The sequence below is a fragment of the Triturus cristatus genome, chromosome 7 (genome assembly GCF_964204655.1).
Source record: "Triturus cristatus chromosome 7, aTriCri1.1, whole genome shotgun sequence".
In the NCBI taxonomy this organism is placed as follows: Eukaryota; Metazoa; Chordata; class Amphibia; order Caudata; family Salamandridae; genus Triturus; species Triturus cristatus.
Genome location: NC_140590.1, coordinates 465682150 through 465704243, shown reverse-complemented (window position 1 = coordinate 465704243; position 22094 = coordinate 465682150). Strand labels below are relative to the sequence as shown.

General features: G+C 47.8%; 1 protein-coding gene across 1 annotated transcript in view; it reads left to right on the top strand.

The window, feature by feature from the left end:
* Window positions 1–22094, top strand: part of QTGAL (queuosine-tRNA galactosyltransferase) — a 2029717-nt gene that overhangs the window by 1584790 nt on the left and 422833 nt on the right. Inside the window, exon 8 of the mRNA XM_085616796.1 lies at window positions 11471–11595. Within this exon, the coding sequence (XP_085472922.1) occupies window positions 11471–11595 (125 nt within the window). The remainder of the gene's footprint in view (window positions 1–11470; window positions 11596–22094) is intronic.

Here is a 22094-nt window from a genome sequence, read left to right as displayed (position 1 = left end):
TCCAGCTCATTTTGCATCAGCACCATATGGCAGACTTTGATAACATTAAATCAGCCGGCCTTTCCATGCCATAAATGTCTTCTGTTGATATTTCTAAATTTGTGAGGTATGGTACAAATTAGGCCGAAGATATGTGCGGTTATTCGGAGAGTTGTTTCCTGTGTAAACTAACTGGTACTTGCAATCTGTGAGGTTGTCGAAAGTGTTCTTCACTTATAAATGTTGCTGTACTATTGTAATAAACTCATATTTGATCTTTGCTCTGTAATGATAAATGTGTGAATTTGCGTTTATCAATACATTTACTCTAAATAACGTATTTTTGGGCCACATTTATTGTCACTGTCATGGCATGTGTATATAATATCACAAAAAAAAAAACAGAAGTTAAATTATTTTGGTAATAAAAACTTAACTTATGTTAGAAACCGCCCTAGAAATTCACAGGAAAATTCCAAGGTTAAAATGAGCAGTATAGTTAGGTTTTAGAATGAGACATGAGCGAATGCTAAAAAACCTAAAAACCATAGTTTGTTCATTTTTCGGGCTGAACTCCGGGCAGGTAGTTGGCCCTAATGGGATACCCATTGAACTTTACAAACTCACGGCTCAAAGACTTGCCCCATACTTATTAAAGATGTTGAGTGAGATCAGAGATCGGGGAATTCTCTTGAGAGACCAGCGGGTGGCTACCATAGTAGTCCTACATAAAGAGGTCAAACCAACTGATGACTACATGTCATACAAACTGATGTCGCTCCTCAACGTGGAGGTCAAAATTCTGGACAAGCTCCTAGCCTCCCGGTTAATACAGGTTATTGGTAGGCTGGTCCACCCGGATCAAATTGGCTTAATGCCGGGACACAGCACTGCGCTCAATCTACGGAGAGTGCATGGGGTGCTAGGTCGTGCATGTCAAATCCGGGAAGATTCCATAGTCCTCTCATTGGATCCCCGCATGGCCTTTGACACAATCGAGTAGCCATACCTCTTTGAAGTGCTGACTAAAATGGAAATGGGCCCCAAGTTCATGGGTTTGGTACGGCTCCTATACACTGAGCCTCTTGCCCAGGTCGCTGTAAATGGGGGGAATTCCAGATTATTTGGCTTGCAATGCAGTACCCGGCAGGGTTGCCTGCTTTTGCCTCTCCTCTTTGCCCTAATGCTGGAGCAGCTGGCGGCCTGGATCCAGATGGATCCCCTGCTTCGAGGACACCACAGGACTGACCAGTGAGAAGACAGAATTTCCCCCTATGCTAATTACATCCTGCTTTATGTGGTGAATTCCAAGTTCCCCTTAGATAGAATAATGCATATACTCACCCTCTTCGGCCGCTACTCTGGATTAACTGGATGAAATCGCTAATAATACATTCTGCATGGTCCAGCGCCTGTGCTGCCTCAGGGATGTGTGGTTCAAGTAGTCACCCAGGGTTTCAAATACCTCGGTATATTTGTCAGTGCTGACCCGGACCTCTTTACAATAAGAATCTAAAGCCTCTCTTGGAGAGACTGAGGAGCAATGTTCAACACTGGAGATCCCTCCTTCTGTCCTTGCTCGGCATATCAGCGCTCTTTAAGATGATGGCTCTGCTCCTCTTCCTCTATGCACTGCACAGTGCCCCATACCGGCCGCCTAATTCAAGGCTGTAGACTCCACACTTTGCACTCAGCTGTGGGATGTGGGTCAGCACGTTTAGTGCTTAACAAGCTTACAAGGGGATGGTTCGATGGTGGAATAGCGCTACCAGACATCCAAAAGTACTATGGGCAGCCCAACTCACGACCATCAATCAGTGGGTTCACCTTCCATCAGATAAGCCGGCACTCTGCATGGACTGATTAGTCTTACTATCAGGGGGTTACTTGCGTCACTTCTGGCTGGGCCTCTATATTTATTGTACCCACAATTAGTTTTTTCGCCTCTTCTTTAGTCAGGGCTTTCGTCCTCCTGCGTAGACATCATATGCTACACGCCTTGCTCAACTCTCTGAACCACCTAGATGGTGGTTTCTGCTCTGTAATTCATGGTGATCTTAAAGATGGTAAAGTAGGTGCCACAGTATTTATTCTTACACTGTGCAAAGTGCCATTCTTATGTGCAGCCATGGTGCTACACCATATTTAGAGCACTTTTCCAAACGTCACACACCTGAGAGAACTCCTCTTTTGGTCTCCAACCATGGACTTCAAAAGACAGTGCTTAATTTGTAAAAGAATGAGTGCTGGGCTACAAAGGATTAGCTCAGTGGTCTGCAGGCTGCGCTGTCAAATGTTGGGGTACCGGATACCAAGAATGTGTAGTCTTGATTCCACCTCATTCCTCTTTAATAGTTCACTTGACATTTCCTGCCTCTTTATCTCACTCTTACAGGTTCTTTTTCATCCTTGCCTTCTCCCTCGCTGTCACTGTTTTTTCGTCTTTGACTTCCTACTTCTTTCCCCTCCTCCTTCTTTCCTCCTCTTATGTTATTCTCTCCATTGTTCTGAATCAAAGTCTGTTGAGGAAAAATAAACTCCGGTCCCCAACAATCAGTGCCAGTGCGTCCCAGCTGCAACCACTGGCTCAAATTAAGCACTGTCAAAAGGGCGTCCAGGAACCCAATGCAAATTGGAGTATTTCGTAACAAATTCAGGGTTATGGAGCACTGTATAAACACCAAAGATAAATACTGCAGTGCAGAACATTAAATCCCAAAACTCAACAAAAAATAGAAATGTTCTTTCTTTTTTGTTTCAAGCAACTGTCAGAAAAAGAAAAAAACACCTCCAGCCAAAGTTTGAGACTGGACTTACTGGCACATGCATCAACAATGCCATTTGCGATTCCTTATTAGCGAAAAATAAGGATTCGCTAATAAGGAATAGCAAAAGGCTATGCATGTAGAAATTGCTTAAAAAATAGCGATTTCTAAACATTCCTTAATTGCGACTCGCAAATTGCGAGTCGCAATTAAGTAATACCTCCCCATTCATTCCTATGGGCCTAGTGGCCCATAGGAATGAATGGGAAGACATTCTGAATTTGCGATTCTCAATTAGAGAATCGCAAATTGAGAATGCAATTTCAAGGGTGCCAGGGTGTCAAAAGGACACCCTGTTGCACCCCTGAAATCTGCATATGAGTACATCTTGCACACCCACATGTCCCAAGGGCATGTGTGTGTGTAAAATGGAACTTTGAAAAATGCACTTTAGTGCATTTTTCAAAGTTTTTGCAAATTACCATGAAGTTCAACTTCATGCCCCCCCTATTAGCGAAATCGCTAGCTTTTTTACATTAATGCATTGCATTTAAGGAATCTCAATTTGAGATTCCTTAAATGCAATGGCAATTTAAGTAACCTCAATTTAGAGATTACTTAAATTGCGATTTTTGCATTTGGGATGATGCATCCCAAATGCAAAAATACCGGTCGCAAAGGGGCAGATTCTGAGAATCTTCCCGTTTGCGGCCGGTTTTTGCTTTGATGCATGTGCCTGTTAATGTCTTCAGTTTTTAGAATAATATATTGTTAAACTTAAAAAGAAAACAGAGTACCCTACACATGGCAGCTAAGTTAAGTTTGCCTGTTCACAGTACTCAAATGGTGTACCTCAACCCGTGACGTGAGATGGTGCTTTACAAGTATGACATTTGAAAAAGAGACTAAGTATCAGTGTAAATATTTTACCAGCGTAATGAGGCCATATTAATGTCTGGCACTGTGCTGTACAGTTATACATAAAATAACATAATGTACTTTTGCCTAAATACCACGGGGGACCCATTTCTTTTCCAGCAGTTCGGTTAATCTCGCCATTCTTTCTCTCTCATACTTGTACTCCATGACCCTACTGGCGTGTGCCCCCTTAATGCCGGAGGAGCAGGAAACAGCAGTTACCTACCCTATTCTAAATATGAGGACCACAGAAATACAAGGGACCTTTTCACTTTCACCCATAGATATCAACTGCGAACACAGTTTAAGTCATTGTGTGGGTGTACACTGACAAATTACCAGGGTAATATGACGCGTGGACATCAACCCCAGTATTTTCTCATTTCTTGGTGGCGCCCCAAGATCACACTTGTGATGGGTTGGATTTTTCCCACTGCTGGAGTTACCAGTACTCTGTTATCAGTAGCTGCGAAGGTGAGTGAAGTCCGCCCCATTTACCAGACCACTTACAATGAGGGCCTGAGCCTTTCTACGTGATTCAGACCTTACCAGCGGACTGGCTTCTCCCAAAGTCGGTATCTCCAACTATGTTGAATTCCCTCATACATTTGAAGATGAGAAAGAGCTTTACTGCCTAGTAAGGCTTTGGCAGGACTGCATTTTTAGTCAAACCATATTATTCTTCCTGAATCTAGTGCACAGTTCAAACTTCTTTTCTGTAGCTCCTTTCCAACATTTTTCGTAGACTAAAACCTAGGACAGCAGGGATGTTATTTGTTGTTGATGATCCTACACTGTTTCTCATGCCAGTCTTACAACTAAAGATGGTGGTGGGTACTTTTTTAATGCTCAAGTAATGGCATTGATGGTGGACACCTTGTTTATTTACTTTTTTTAAAATATCTTTTTATTGGTTTTATTAACAAAGAAAGAAAATACACAAACAGTCGGCAGATCACATTTAGCTAAAGATCAGACATGGTTGAATATGGCATTCCAGGAAGGCTACAAAGCAATTACGGGAAACAGCACCCACAACAGAGAGAGTACTCGGGGAGACAATGGGTCATCATCAGGAGGGGCAGTAGGTGCAACACAGATATCTTCCCTATATGAGTTCCACTTGGCCCACACTCGGGACCATTTTGGGGGGCATCCTCTTGCCACATAAACAGTTTTCTCTCGAAACATACACCAATCCAGGTTACGCTTCCACGCTGCAACAGTTGGGGGTGTTGGCCCTCCCCATAATTGAGCAATGTCTCTTTTGGCAACTGTGGCACCAAGTGTAACCCACAGCCCCTCCGCCCCTTCCAAATCAATGGGCTTCCACACATTTAGTAGACATCTTCTAACCTCAGGGTGGACGGGTTTGTGCAGGACCTCACTCATGACACTATGGATTCCTCTCCAAATTCTCTGAAATTGCTCACATTCCCAGAGAATATGCATAAATGTGGCCACCTGTCCGCATTGACACCTACAGTTAATGTTTTCACCACGCCCCATACGGGCCAGCTGCGGTCCCGTGATGTAGATCCTGTGGAGAATTTTCAGTTGTATCAGACGGAGACGTGCAGAGATCGCCACCTCCCTGGGGGAGGCCACCGCTTCTCTCAGTCCTCGTCATCTAATAAGAGGCCGTCCGCCTCCCACGACTCACTCAATTTAATTAGAGTATCTGGTGTGTTGTTAACAAGTTATTTGTCGGTCAAGGAGGTAGCTTTCTGAGGGAGCAGCCCGTCCAGTAACCTATCCTCCAGTGGGGAGGAGTCAGGAAGGGGAAATCCTTACTGATGGCGGTGGTTAAGGCATGACGGATCTGTAGGTAGCGAAATAATTCTGTATCCGCAAGTTCGTACTGTTGTTTCAGCTGGCTAAAACTGAGCATATTACCCTTCACCCATAGGTCACCCACACGAGAGATGCCAATGAGGTCCCACTTGTCGAAATCTTTAGAGGAATGGAGACTACCCAGTTGATCTGAGTCCCATAGGGGGGTCGCGAGCGTCAGCCCATGCTCCCACCCTAAACTTTTGTTAACTGCATGCCACACTTGGACCGAATGGGATGTGGGCCCAGTCAAGTGGAGGTTCTTAGGATTAGCATAGAGGGCTCTATTGTACGACCCGCCAGGTAGCAGCCATCTGTCCATGGCATATCCCGGATCTTCCGGAGCCTGATACATACTCTGATTGATGGCAGCGAGGTGGGCCGCCCAGTAGTATTTCTTTATGTCAGGGAGGCTGATGCCACCATCATACCAATTAAGGGTTAATTTGTGAAGCGCAATTCTAGGTCTCCCGTCCCATAGCAACTGCCTCTGTAGGTCTTCGGTCGCTTTAAAATAACGCACTGGGACGGGATAGTTCTGAAGGGCGTAAAGGAAGCGAGGGAGGGACATCACCTTAAAGAGAGCGGCTCGCCCGAGCAGCGAGAGAGGAAGCGCCCTCCAGGTAGCCACATCATGTCGCAGGGGCAGGAGCAGATTTCTCTCATAGTGGAGTCGGGTGTCGGCTGTGACAAAAATCCCCAAGTATTGGAAACCATCGGACACCACCTGTATCGGTCAATCCCTGGGAAGAGATGGAGGCCCACCGGACAGGATATAGAGGAGAGATTTCCTCCAGTTGATAGAATAGGCCGAGAATCTCCCGAAGGACGTAAAAATGTCTAAGACACATCTGAGGGACTTGTTGGGGGAAGCCAAATAGAGCAGAATGTCGTCTGCGTAAAGGGAGATGCGGTCCTCCTAGTCCGCCGACCACCGCAGACCTCGTATGGCCAAGTCGCACCGGATCCAGGCAGCCAAAGGCTCCAAGGGCAGGGCAAAGAGCAGGGGCGACAGCGGGCACCCCTGCCTAGTGCCTCGACTGAGAGTGAAGGACCCGGATCGTTTGTTGTTGACCACCACTTGCGCAAGAGGAGCGGAATAGAGGAGCCTGACCCATGAGATAAACTGCGGGCCGAATTCCAATTTGGAAAGTACTGGAAACAGGTAGGGCCATTCTATAGTATCAAAAGCCATAGTGGCATCCAAAGACAGGATGACCGCGTCCTCCTGCGCCGTTCTGGCCCGCTCTATCACCCCATGAACTCGTCTCAGATTTAGAGCAGTGTTGCGATGGGGCATAAAGCCTGACTGATTTGGGTGTACAAGGGAATCAATCACTCTTGACAGGCGGGTGGCTAGAAGTTTGGCAAGAATTTTAGGTTCTGCATTGATCAGGGAGATGGGTCGGTAAGATGCGCATCTGTCCTTCGGTTTTCCCCCCTTGGGAATGACCACTATCGACGCCAGCCGCTGGTCTGGTGGCAGCTCCCCCCTTTTCCTACTGTCCTCAAACATGGCTTGCAGAAGCGGGGCCAATTTGTCTGGGCACAATTTATAGAGCTCAATGGGCAGCCCATTAGGCCCCATCACCTTACCCGGCTTGAGAGTCCTGATCGCCTGTGCAATTTCGTCGTTGGTCAAATCGCTATCCAAGTAACTCCGATCATCTTCAGAGAGGACCGGGAGATTGATGTCTCTGAGGAGATCAGCAGAGTCCGCCTCAAGGAGAGACGACTGCGTCTGATATACCGCAGTGTAGTGTGTGGCAAATTCACCGGTAATGTGAACTGGGTCTGTAATCCTCGCACCCGAGTCGGTCATGAGTTCAGGCACGAGGCGGCCGGCTCGCTCCTTCTTGTCCAGCCAGGCGATGAGTTTCCCAGTTTTGTCCCCCCATTCGTACACTCTACCGTCTCTCTCCCTTCCCCAGGACTTGGCACGATCCGTGGCAATGGCTTTATACTCATCTGTCTTTAATCGCAAAAGATGCTCTGCTTCTAGGGTACCCTCCCTCCCCACGTCTGCCTCTAATCGTGTGACGTCCCTTTCAACTGCCTCAAGGTCTTTGGAGTTTTCCTTCCTAACTCCTGCCACAAGAGAGAGGGCCGCCCCTCGAACAATGGATTTGAATTCCTCCCAATACGTCTGAGGGGAGTCTACAGAGCCAAGGATCTCACGAAAATAGCAATCATTCGCTTTCTGTAGGTCCGTGCGAACCGACGGGTTCCGAAGGTACCAGGGATTAATGGGCGCCACCATGTCAATTCGTTGGTCCCCCAGCACCAACCTGGTCCACACCGGAGAATGGTCAGATATGCCTCGCGCTAGGTGGCGGACCTCATGTAACTGAGAGGCCGGCAAAAGTAAATAGTCAATGCGGGAGGAGCTGTGATGGGCTCCAGAGAAGAAGGTGTATTGCAAATCCCTGGGGTGGAAAGCCCTCCAGGCGTCAGACAGGCCAAATGCCTCAATGAAGTCGGGGTGCCAGCTATTAGAGGCCCCCGTAACACGTGGGGCCGACGGTCTAACTCACCAGACGATACAGCATTGAAGTCACCCCCCATTAAGAGAAGGCCCTCCGGAAGGGAAAGGAGCAGGGTGCCCAGATCTGTAAAGGTTTGAGCTTGCAGTCCCGGCGGGACATACACCGACACCAGGGTCAATGCTCTACCCTCCCATTGCCCAGTGAATGCGATATATCTCCCACGTTCATCAGCATATGTAGACTGGGCTGAGAAGGGGGAAGGAGTTTTTAGCCATGATGCGCACTCCCCGAGACCCACTAGTAAAGCCCGAGTGGGCAAGGAGACTGTATCCCCATCTATTTAGGGCTTTACACATATTCCCAACCAGATGCTATTCCTGAAGGAGGACTACCTCCGGAGAATGTCGTTTAATATACTGCAGGACAACAGTGCGTTTTACCTTGTCTCCCAGCCCATTCACGTTCCAACTAAGTAAGGTGAAACTTTTGTCCCAGTGCGGTCCCATGGTGGAGTGCTAAAGTGCATTTGTATCCCATAGCCATAAGAAAAGATGAAACCACATCCAAAGCCATGTGTATCATTAGAGCCGATATAACAACAAAGAACAAACCCATCCCTCCAACCCCCCATTCAATGCTCGCCTCCCTGCATCTCGGGCAAAAACCAGCCCAATAAACAAACTGCGCAGAGTGCCTGTCGCCCCAAAAAACACCAACACAAGTTAAATACGGGGATTAAAGGTGGACACCTTGTTATACCTTATATGGTGGGGCTAGTGGTGGACCCTTTGTATACTGAATATGACGTGGTTGGTAGTGAGCACTTCTTTATACTGGGGTTTGTTGCATTTTTATACTAGTTGTCCTGATGCTGGTGATAGAACACCTTTCCGTACAACATGTAATGAAGTTGATGGTAGTACCTTTTTATAATCTGTGGTGCAGTTCGAGGTGCACACCTTTTTGTACTGAATGTGTTAGGATTGGTTAAATTCTTGGAATGGCTGTGGTGGGGTTTGTGTTGTGCACCTTGTCATACAGGATATGGTGGGCACCTTTGTATCCTGCATGTGACATTAAAGGTTGCTGTCTTTTTATAGTCAATATGGTGGGATTGAGAGTGGACATTTTCTTTATCCACAATGTGGTGCTCCTCCCTGAGCCCCACTCTTTTCAACATCTACATGGCCCCACTTGCAGCCATCGTCAGGAACCACGGACTCAACATCGTTTCCTACGCCGACGACACCCAGCTGATTCTCTCCCTCACCAACGAACCCACTGTCGCCAAGAACAACATTCACAACGGGAGGAAGGTTGTCACCACCTGGATGAAAAACAGCTGCCTCAAGCTCAACTCAGAGAAGACTGAAGTACTCATCCTGGGCTCCACCCTCTCTGCCTGGGACGACTCCTGTTGGCCCGCAGCACTTGGAACCCCTGCACCTCCAAACCCACAGACCACGCACGGAACCTCAGCATCATCCTTGACTCCTCGCTCACCATGAGCCGCCAGATCAACTCTGTCTCATCACCTTGCTTCCACACGCTATGCCTGCTCTGAAAGATCTTCAAGTGGATCCCCATTGAGTCCAGAAAGACGGTCACACACACACTCATCAGCAGCAGAATTGACTACGGCAACTCACTCTACACCGGCATCACTCAGCAGCTCCTCAAGAAACCAGAACATTTAGAACGCCTCCGCCAGACTCATCCTCAACATCCCTCACTGCAGCCACATCACCAGCCACCTTAGAGACCACCACTGGCTTCCACTCAACAAAAGAGTCACCTTCAAGCTCCTCACACATGCTTACAAAGCCCTAAATGGCGCAGGACCTGTGTACCTTAACCACCGCCTTGTATTCCAGATACCCACTAGAAATCTCCGCTCCGCCCAACTCACCCTTGCTACCGTCCCATGTATCCGCAAGACTACAGCCAGGGGAAAATCCTTCTCCTACCTTGCAGCAAATATCTGGAACACCCTGCCTCTCCACCTCAGGCAATCACCGTCACTGCCTCAATTCAGGTAGGACCTCAATACCTGGCTCTTCAACTGAACCACAGCGCCTTCGACGGACCAGCAGCTCCCTACCCTCAGCGCCTTGAGACTCTTACGGGTGAGTAGTCGTGCTTTACACGCCACCTGATTGATTGATTGGTGTGTTGATGTTCTGTGACTTTTTATAGGGGATGTGGGGGAGTTGCTGGAGGACACTTTTTATCTCGATACAATGGGTACTTTTTTACACTTAATATAGTGTGGTTGACGTGGACATCTATTTTGAAGAAATATGGTGGGGTTGGCAGTGAGCAATGGTTCATAATCAATGGAGTGTGGTGGTAGCACCATTGTATACAGAACGTGGTGTTGGTGATGCACAACTTTTTTGTTCAAGATCTTACGTGGTTGATGTTGGGCAGCATTTCATATTTGGTGTTGATGTTGGGCAGCTTCTAGTGCAAGATATGATGGAATTGGTGGTTGACACTCTTTTATACTCGATATGGTGGGTTTGTTGGTGGGTACGTTTCTATACTATATGTGGTACCATTATAGTTTCTGATGGCTGCGATTTTTTGAAGGTCTCTTAAAGCTTCAACTATGTAAATCTACCCATCTCCTTCCTCACTATGATTAGATATGGATCATGTTTATCTGCCTCTCAAAATGATCTCATAACGCAAGACATAGGGCATTGGTTATTATCATCTGTAATATGCGCTTTGCAGCTTGACTTCTGCACAGCTAAAATATGTTCCTCTTGTAAAGTAATTAATCCTATCAGGGACTGACATTCTGCACACAGAAGAACTGAAATGTTGTCTCCCCGGTGGCTTATTCTGCCACGTGGACGTGAGAATATATTTTATTCAGTGTTCCCAGATTTGGCATGGTTTGTTTTTCTAGTTCTCATATTGTCTTAGTGTGTCATGCATCCCCATAGAATTTTATCTTTCAAAATACTGTCTCAAGTTGAATGGGAGCAAGCTTTGGGATGCCCCTACAGGCCTCTTGAACAGACTATCTGCAGTCTTGACGGCTAGAGTCCTGGGAAATATCGGGGCTTCATAAATTAAAACCTCTAGAGGTCACGTATGTCTTTGGTCGTGAATTCCATAGAACTGAACAAAGCGGTTTGTTTCTATGAATATTCATTAATCTGCAGTGTGATCACTCGTAAGCGGGTGGAGGGTCACCATACAAGCTTAGAAAAACCATAATTTATAACGTTCTCACTGGGGTGATCTGCATGTTCCAGATATCACCTCAATTTGCAGACAGTCTGTTTGCTGTTTTTATCTCTAGTTGGGTAAGTGAGTTAATCCCAATTAAAGCAGTTTTGACAGTGTAAGGATCTAGAGGGTCACAACTTTCGGTCTGATGATTCATTTCGTTCAGAAAACATTACAAGGCACTTAGGAATTTTTTAATTGTTGTGAATACCGATCATTTTTAACAGCGTGATTTATTTTCCCCAGGGTGTCCCAGAGGACTTGTTATTCTTTTATGACCATCTTGAGAAGGGTGGAGGAGTTACTCGAGTGGACCAGTGCCTTCTTCAGTATCGCTATCACCCACAAGCTGCCACCCATTCCATCCTAGAGTAAGACGTTTTTCCATATTGTGTATATCTGGCTTTAAGGCTTCAATTACTGGCAGGTTTTCATCATGAAGTTCATGCAGTTTTCCAGCCATAATGTTGTGTAAAGCTGTTTTTATCACAGATGCAAATGCACATATCGACATTTACTAAAAGTCTTGCAAAACGTGGAAATCAACATCTACTTTGGCATATTAAGTTGCTGGGACCTCCAGACGGGCTTGAATGCTGGTTTCAAGGCTCGTTTGAAAATTGTGTGATTTTAGTTGTCACTTAAGCACCCCATGCAGAAACGTGTAACTACAGTCATGTAAATATGTGAAATATAATGATATTATGCAAATTCCCCTTGTCTTCCAACAACCCCCTCCAATGTACAGTGCTCTGTTGCTCACATCAGCTAGGCTTGCACCCTGTAATACCGTGATCTGAGCAATGAAGCACAGCTCCAGCTTTGACCAGTGAAACGGTCTGATACTTCATACTAAAATGTGAAGTGTTGATATGCATTGCCTGTGCATTATACTCCTTACATCAAGTCTACTCCTGAACCACACAGTTATCCAGTTGCGATGTTCATTTTTAATTTTATGAATCGGAATTCAGGGTTATCCAGGAATGCTGATGTTCCAGAGTGTCTTTAGTAAATAGTTAGGTACACATGTTTTCATTCGGGTATGATAAGGAGTCTGTCCCATTTCACCTGGATTTTTATACACACGCTCTCACACGCAGTCTTCTGTCTGTCTGTCATCTCTGTTATGAAGTTCCTAAAAGGTGTTGGTTATTTTACAAAATATTGTGTTTTATGTACCCCTTACAGTCTGCACTCCGCCCTCTTTCCCCCAAACCCTTTAAACTCCCCTTCTGCACCGCTTCTCTTATAAGGTATTTTAACATGATATGCCAGCATAGTTGCTGGACAATCTGACACTCACCCACCACCCCCCACCCCTTAAAATTAACAACCGAGCTACGCCCCTGGTATCCATATCCATTTAGTTATTCAGTATACTGTGGTTTGGTGATGAAACGTCCCCTACCACTGGTTGTGTCCATTTTACAATGAGAACACATTACCGATAATATTTAACATTTAAAGAAAATGCATTTTTTTTTAAACTTATGTTGGAGTTGATAATTGTAGAGTGCAGATTTTTGGCACCATCCCCCTCATGCTGTGAGTGAGGTTTGCCATCTATGATCTAGAACAGCATTCTCCACCATACACGTCTTTTGAACAATGCAATAACCCTTCAAGCAGGACAGTTTCGCCATTAAAATGCAGGATATTCTGTGTGTCAAATCTGCACTATTCCTCTCTGGCCACTTTATTTGCTTTTTGTCAGTTTTGCTTAGTTGTAGACAAGAGCCAAAGGGTGGCAGAGCACCTTCAGTTGTAAGGATTTTGTGTAAAGTAGTAATCAATGTATTACTGTCACACATAAAATACAGTAATATAAAGCAGTTACATTGTGATTTCTCGTTTTCTCTGGTCCAGCTTACTGTCAGACTGACTAATGATCAGTATAAAGTGGGTAACCAGGCTCCCATGCGTAGAGTCAGTCTCTGACTTTGCCTTGGGTATACTAGAAAATATCTCTTTCACTTTGTGATTCCCAGTCCGATTTTTACCCAACTGCAAGACTAAATCTACCCACTTAAACACCACTGAACGACCCTTACCCAAAGAGCAGGAGGGATGCGGGGGCCTGTGTTACTCCCCTGCGTGCTTCTCTCAATAGCATGAGAGCAGCGCCAGGATTGTTCTGAGCGGCTTGGTTTGCCACTCAGACAGAGTTTGGGAGTCTGTGCTGTTTCTCCAACCCGGCTGTGCAACACTGGTGGATTGGAGAAACCTAGGTGTGCATGTCGGATCAGCCGGCCAAACTGTTGTACGCTCTTCAAGTGTGCAGCACTTCTCCACTGCTGGCTGACGACAGCCAAGCCCTGCCCCGCCCTGCCCAAACTTAGCTGGCTCTAGAGGGAAACGGGAAAAATAAAATTATGATAAAACCAATTAATTATCATTTTATTTTTCCCTTTTCCCTCAGCTGGCTCTCTGCAGGGGTGGGGAGACGCTCCTCCGCCATCGCGGAGGAGTCGCTGCTGCCTAATACTCTGCATATAATAATGAGTTGACTTACGCACAGCGCTGAGAATAACCCATGTTAATGTTTCCCAACTTACTGTTTGGATGATTGAAGGCTGAGTGGGCTTTGCTCGGATTTGAATTCGTGACCTGAATTTTTTTTTTAATGTATGAATAGTCAGTTCATTGTGCTATTCCTCAAACTTGCTGATCATAGTTTTACAGCTGGAAGAAGAGTGAAGCATGCAGAGTCTCTGTACATAAACACGATTTTGTTAGATGTAATGTGCACTTAAATCAATCTTGGTCCACTGTATTTTGAAAATACAGATTCTAACATATGACAGATAGGTAAAATAGTGTCATAGTTGGTTAAAAGAATCAGTAGTCGCCTGCTACAAGTGAGAGTTTCACCCCCAAGATGCTAGAAGAGTTTGACAGGCACAGGTGAAGGTATGCACCTAACCTTCCAAAAGCCTTTCATTTACAACAGATGCTGCTGGGATGGTTCTTTGACGAATATAACCATCAAGTAACACTGCCAACCTTCTTTTCCAAGACAGTCAGCATCATCTTCTGAGTAGCATAGTACCTCCGGGTTCGTCTCTATCACACTCCAACTGAGCTTTACGACAGTAATCACCGGAGGGCACTGGCTGGCATCAGGTCCTCGGTGGGATTTTGGAGACACCTTCCGCTAGCCCCAATTGGCCAGGTGGCCATCGCCAAAATGATAATCGTCCCGCTGCTACTATACTACTTCACAAACTTGCCAATAATTCCGCCCAGACCCTTCTTTCGCGAGCTAGACGCACTTCTTGGCTTACTGATATGGGGTACGGGCAGACATAGGATAGCATTGTCGAAGCTTCAACTACCCACTTCACAAGGGGGCTTAGCCGCCCCATCCTTCGAATCCTATTTCTTAGCCGCACAGCTGAAGTGGCTATCCTATTGGACGGCAAGCAGACATGTCGCAGAGACGATCACTACGAATGGCCTGGTGCCCATGCCTGAGACCTGCTGACTGCTATTACCTGGCACTAAACCTCAACGCACATACCCCCTACAGGTGACAGTTGCACGACAGTGCATGCAGAGGATACACCGTATGTCGGCCGCGATCCCCCCATACTCTCCCCTTCTTCCGCTGGTCGGATGGCCCCTGCGAGAACAAAACTACACACCCAACATACTCCGCATCTGGACGGATTGCGGTGTTACTGAAGCTGAGGGTCTGTTCGAGGACGGCCAGCTCAAGCCATTCCAACGCCTAATGGAGGACTATGATCTTCCTGCCGGCCAGTTCTTACTCCATCGCCAACTCCTTGCACACTACAGACAGCACCATGACCTTTCGACAGGGGAACCGCCTACACATCCGGTCATACACACACTCTTGCACATAGGACCAGGACGCCACTTGGTCACATGGATCTATAAGGCTATCGGGGAACTCAGACACAAACCACTAGCGACCCTACGGACCACCTGGGAAGGTGAATTAGGTCGCTCACTACATGAGAAGGAATGGGAAAAAGCTCTCGAACACCCCAAGAAGGTGTCTCGGAATGCGTGCTTCAAGAATATACAATTCTACATCCTCCATAGAGCATATTTGACGCCAGCACGCCTTCAATTCTTCTATCTCGACACACAAATTCTGTGCCCTAGATGTCGCTCACAGGCGGCAGATTTTCAGCACATGTTTTGGAGCTGCCCTACACTACACCCCTACTGGCACCTCATCCACAAGTCCCTCGGGGATCTCACTGGACTCGCGTATTGGAACACTTGGGAAGTCTGTGCATTGGGTATTTATCAAAAAAGAAAGCGGCACAAAGTACCCCTCAGATTTGCCTCACTGGCCATTGTACTAGCCAAACGCAACATTGCCATGCATTGGCGATCTCCCACAGGGCCCCCGGTTGCTGCCTGGGAGGGGGCGGTTCAAAAATGGGCATTAGCGGAAGAGGAGACGCTACGGGAAGTAGAGGTAAAGGGGACGCGCAAACACCCCAGATCCCTAGATTGGGCTATCCTGCTGAACCGCTTCACACAATCACTGACGCGTAATGACCCGGAAGGCGGCCCTGACACACTGCACGACACACAGACGCAGACGGCCATCACGGACACCAGTACCTCTTACATAACACATACAGGCAGCCAGTAGTTCCTCAGCACTGTGCTATACGTCCCACTGACCTTGATGCCGGGCCAGCCACGATCCCATCTGTTCCCCCCAGCTGCTGGACCCTAGCAGTACGTGTACCCACAGTCCACCAAGGCATATATCACCCCGCGCCCACCGACGACGCCAGTACCCAAAAACTCCATGGACTCCCCCAACCCCCCCCCCCCCACCCCTCCCCAGTTCGAATCCAACCCAGTTCCGTTCAGCAATTTTACACAGGATCACGTCCGCACAGGCGAGGCATTGGACTAATAACTGCATGACGAACAATGCAATTATTTTTAAGTTCAAGATACGTTGATGGATACCCTGTCACATGTTGCAAAATGTCACAGTAAATACAAAATGTCAATAAAAACATGTTTAAAAAAAAAAAAAAATCTACTGAGTAGCATATTCCTTGCCCAAGTCCTGGCATCAATCGATATATACAGGTATCACCGAAAGATACAGCATAAGACTTCAGTTTCAGCAACATGTCACAAACTCACTGACTCGCGTTCTGCAGTGAATTCCTGAGAACCAGTTATGCCACACTCCTTAGAAGTCGGAGGGTTTGTTTCTAGGACAGGAAGATCCCACATTCTACTGTTACACTAGCAAACACTAACGGGTCCTTCCATAGGAGAAGGTGGCCAATATTGGGCAAGTTTTCAAAAGCATATTTCATTACCTAAGAATACTTTTTTTTTTTTTTTTTTAAGTTTTCAAAACCTTTATTGACACATTGCATGGTACAGCAGAGTAAGCATTACAGCGTAACTTGGACTGTGGCATCTCCCACCTCTGGCGTCCCTCCTCGTACCCTAGTATCAATGAATTAACCCCCCCCCCCCTCCCACCTTTACATAATGGTGATACAGCCACAGAATTTCGTCAATGAATCCAAACAGGTATAGTACATAGTATTATCCTCTACCGCTCTCCATCATCCAATCCCAAGTTGACAGTCATGGATTCCCCAGAAGCCTCAGCCATCCCGGTAATTAACTACCTCCTTTCCACCCCTCAGGACATTCTAGTACGGCCATCTCCAGCCTTGTTAGCCCCGTGCCATGTCCCAGCATGGAGAGTACATCCGGACAGCTATGCTACCCCCAGCGTGGGCGCCTATCTAGATCGCTTATGCACTGGCCTAAAGCCCCTGCCCACCTCCCTCCTCCAGTGTGGTGCCTGTATGCCGAATCTCACGACTTTCCTCTTGTGCCAACAGATACGTGGTTAAAGGACCCCATATATCCCTCGGCCGCGACCTTAAGGGAAGAAGATCTGCATAACCACGCAGCTGTTCCTGCCATGTAACCATTGAGGTGATCCACTCCTTAAACTTAGGGGCCCTCCCTCTGCCCCATCTACTCGCCACCTGCCTCCTAGCTAATAGCAGTCCCATCGCGAAGAATTTCTTATATTTAGTATTGACGGTGTTAATCAGCCCCAGCAGAGCAAGCAGGGGGCATGGCTGTATCTGCACCCCAATCATATTTGAAAGACCAGCGAATGTCAATTCCCAAAACTCAGCCACCGCAGAACAACTCCAGGCCAAATGTTCAAAGCCCGCTCCTGACATCCCACAGCGCACACAGCGATCATTCTCACGTAGTCCAAATCCATACAATTTAGCTGGGGTATAATACAACCGGTGTAAAAACTTGAAGTGTATAAGGCGCAGCCTATTAATTCCAGTGATAGCCATTGTCTGTCTGCAACTAAAGTCCCATTGCTCATCCGTCAACGGATTAGCCAATTACGCATCCCACTCGCCCCGGGCCCGGCTGGGAGCGGACGGCACCGCTTCCTGCGCGTGTTTATACAATAGCGATACGGCATGGCGGGGAGGATATGTCTGCAAGAAAGCATGCAGCGGAGCAAATATGACCGGTTCCGCGGGGAACTCCGGGGTCACCGCCCTAACATTTTGCCGAAGTCTGGCATACAAAAACGTTTCCAGTACAGTCGGTTCATGTGTGCCAAAAAACTGTTCTCTCGTACGGAACTGCCCTGCCAAGTATAGGTCTCCCCAAGTACTGTATCGCAGGGTATCCAACATTTTCCGACAGATACCCTCCTCCGTCACTCGGAGCAGGGGGTTTCTTGCCAACACCACCTTGGGCGAATACATCAGGGGAGCCTCCAATTTGCGGGCTATCCGCTGCCAGGCCCGTATAGTGCAATCCACAGTAGATGGGTCTCGCGTCTGTTCTCTCCCTACCGTAAAGAGATAACCGGACGAGGGCGTCGGGGACATATATCCATCCTCAACCGCCAAATGAGGCATAAAAGGCGGCGGGTGGAACCAGTAAGTGGCAAAATGTGCTTGCGCACAATAATAATATAATTCAAAGTGAGGGACTCCAAATCCCCCCAGACGGTACGGTAACACAAGCGTGGCCATGTTCAATCGCGCCTTCTTCCCGCCCCAGATAAGCCGAGTAAGTTGTGATTTCAGTGTAGTAAAAAAGAACCTCCCTGGGTGATATGGGATATTAACGAATAAATATAATAGTTTCGGCAACACTATCATTTTAATCAGCTAAATCCGTCCTGCCATAGACAGGGGAAGTCTTAACCATTTGGTAACATCGTCAGTAATTGTGTCTATAGCTGTCCCATAATTTAGTCACATTAGTACTTCCCTATCTCTGGAAATGTGCACACCCAGATATTTCAGGTCCTCCGATTCCCATACCAAGGGATAATCCATAGGATATGGAACAGTATGATCAGTCAGGGGGAATACAGCCGACTTTGACCAATTAATTTGCACTCCTGAGATAACACCAAACTTGGTTATCTCCCGCAATATAGGGTTTAAATTGTTCTGGGGTCGGTGTACATATAATGTCATATCGTCTGCACATAAGGAAATGAGTAGTTGCCGAGCAGGGTATATCAGTGCCTTGCCATTATGTCGTTGTCGAAGCTTCGCCGCCAGGGGCTTGATAGCAAGGGCGAATAGTATGGGAGACAGGGGGCATCCTTGTCGCGTACCCCTAGAGATAGCAAAAGGCGGAGACCTGGCCCCATTTAAAAGAACCGATGCAACCGGCCTGCCATAGAGCAACTTAATCCAGTTGAGGAAAGTATACGGGAGCCCCATACGTTCCAACACTCCCAGCAAGTAGTCCCATTCCAGGGAATCGAACGCCTTCGTGGCGTCAAGAAAAACAGCTACTGTCGAGCTATTAGGGTCTATATCCTGCAGTACTGCGGCTAACGTCCGCAAATTGTGCGACGTTGCCCGGTTTGGGACGAATCCCGCTTGATCGGGAAGGACCAGTAGCTGCATCAAGAGGCCTAATCTAGTTGCCAATACTTTAGCCAGTATTTTAGTGTCGCAATTTAATAGTGACAAGGGCCGGTAGGAGTCACAAGAGATGGGAGACTTCCCGGGTTTTAACAGGGAGGTAATCAGGGCTTCGCGCATGGTCTCAGGCAAACCACCCTCCTCCAATGCCGTGTAGAATACTTCCTTCAGAATGGGAGCTAGTATGGGAGCATATGCTTTATAAAACTCGATAGGCAGTCCTTCGGAGCCCGGTGCTCTGCCGGATTTCATCTGCATGATTGCCTCAGTGATTTCGTCTAGTTCTAGTTCTAGGTTCAAAAACTTTTGCTGATTTTCCCCCAGCCAAGCCAGAGCAGTATCATCTAGGTACTCAGGCAGGTTAAGTGGATCGCCGCGCTGGGAAGTATACAGCACCCTATAAAACTCACGGAAGGTGTCTATCTGGTCCGGAAGATTTCGATGCGTCCGACCCTGCCCATCTTGTATCTCCGTAATGTAGTTGGAGAACCGGGGGGGGCGCACTGCAGTGGCTAGAGCTTTACCCGGCCTGTCCCCCTCTCCATACCGTCTGGCCACATATGATTTCCCTCTAAATTTAAGCTCCCTGTCCGCCAGCACCTCAAATTCCGTCAGCTTGGCGCGAATGGTAGCTCCGACCTCTCCTCCCCCCGCATCCCCACCAGCCTCCCGTTCCAGCGCTTCCAACTCACTCTCCAGCAGAGAAAGGTCTCTACGCATGTCCTTGAGGATGCCCCCACCTTTGGACAAGCACCACCCCCTCACCGTTACCTTGAAGGCCTCCCACACTACAGTCATGCTCGATACCGACTTGACATTGCATGCAAAAAAATCACGAATATCTTGTTCTAGCTCCGTTTTAAAGACAGTATCCTGCAAGTGCCCTGGGTTAAGGTGCCAACTACTATACGGGGAGTGCTGCAGAGGAACCTGCAGTGTCACCAATATGGGAGAGTGGTCGGAATATGTTCTTGCAAGGTGCGTCGCATCTCGTAGCCAATGTGCCATCCCAACCCACAGGAGTAAATAATCCAATCGGGCCCAAGAGGAGTGGATGGCAGAAAAATGTGTGCCCTCTCGCTGCTCAGGATGTGTGTGCCGCCAGGAGTCTAGCAATCGCCCATCCCCAACGATATCAGTCAACATCTTGTGTGTTTGTGTGAAATGCGATGGAGGAACACGGGACCTATCTAAGCGTGGCTGCAACGTCGTGTTGAAGTCCCCGCCCCAGATGACATAAGCAGTGTCTATCTCCTGCACTCTATCCCATAATCTGATCAGGGTTTGGGGATCATCTATATTGGGGCCGTAATAGTTAGCAATCGTCACTCCGTGCGAATATAGCGTCCCCCAAAGTATGCAGTATCTGCCGCCATCGTCCGTCACTATACCCCCAGGGACAAAGGGCACCCCTCTCTTAACCAGTATAGCCACCCCACGGGGATAGCTAGAGTAATTAGCAAAGCATCGATGCGCAGCCCAACGTGAGGCAAATAAAGGGGTACCACCGGGGCCAAGATGGGTCTCCTGCAACAGTGCTATCTCAATGTGATGTCGGTCTAAATACCCCAGCACCTGCCTTTTTTTCCTAGGGTTGTTCAGACCTCGCACATTCCATGTTACAATCTTCAAGCTACTAAACTCGCGCTTGTTAGCTGCCATAGTGTACTCCTGAGGAACCTGTAGCTGTTGCTGCTGTCAAAATGGCGTCACCCACAGTAACCAAGTCGAATACCCAACCCCCTTCTTAACAACTCCCACATCGGCAACCCCAACACGCCGAGTACAGAATCCCTCCCCACCCCAACAGACGACAATGTCTCACATTGCCCGCCCCACAACTTCAGGTTTTCGGGAAATACCCACATAGGGAACGCGTGGGCCCACGGCCACCCTCCTCCTGCCTTACTTTCACCCACTCACCGCTCCACCGTTAAGTGGGCAGTTGTCGCGGGACGGCAGGGAGGCGCCGAGCAGGACTGCGTGCCGGAGATTGGCAAAACAAGGAAAAGTTAATACATCACCAGCTATGTGTCCATCAAGAACAGTTTAGTGTCCAGTAGAGTTCCAGAGGGGCTCCCGGTCCGAAGGAGGCTCTAGTCCGGGTCCGACAGCGGGGAGTTCGTTCCGGAGCGCTTCCGTGCCCCCGGGTCCTCAGTGGCCACCTGTCGATTACGCCTTAGATATTCCTCCGCCTGTTGCGGGTTCTGGAAAAAGTGCTGCGTGCCTTTATGCGTGATTCGTAATCACGCTGGGTAGAGCATAGCGTATGTAATGTCCTGCTCCTGAAGTTTCTTTTTGACTGCAGAGAACTTGCACCTGGCCTCTTGAACCGATTGAGTGAAGTCAGGGTAGAACGCCAGCATTGTATTTTCATATGATACTTGCTTTTTCTCTCTGGTGAGGCGGAGGACTGCATCCCTGTCCCGGTAGTTCAAAAAACGGGCTATTACCGGCCGCGGCGGAGCCCCCGGAGGAGGTCGGGCCCCCAAAGACCTATGCGCCCGTTCCACTGTAAGGTGCGCCGAGAAGGACTCCCTGCCAAATAATTCCACCACTAGGCGTTCAACGAAGTCCTCCATACGGCCCACATTCGTGGACTCCGCCAGGCCAAGAATACGGACGTTGTTCCTTCGGGAACGAGCCTCCAAGTCCTCATTTTTGTCCACGATTATCTTCAATAGTTTATCCATTTGCATCATGTGCCCCCGACTGGACGCGGCCCCGTCTTCCAGAGTGGAGACTCTGGTCTCAGCATCCTTGATTCGCTCCTCATGCTGATCTAGTTTATGCACCACTGCCTCCATGCGCTCATTCATTGTGTCAATTTTGGTGCCAATGGACGCAAGACTGTGTTTCATGCCCAGCAGGAGAGCTTTCCAGTCTTCTTCTTGTGGTTCCGAGGCGCC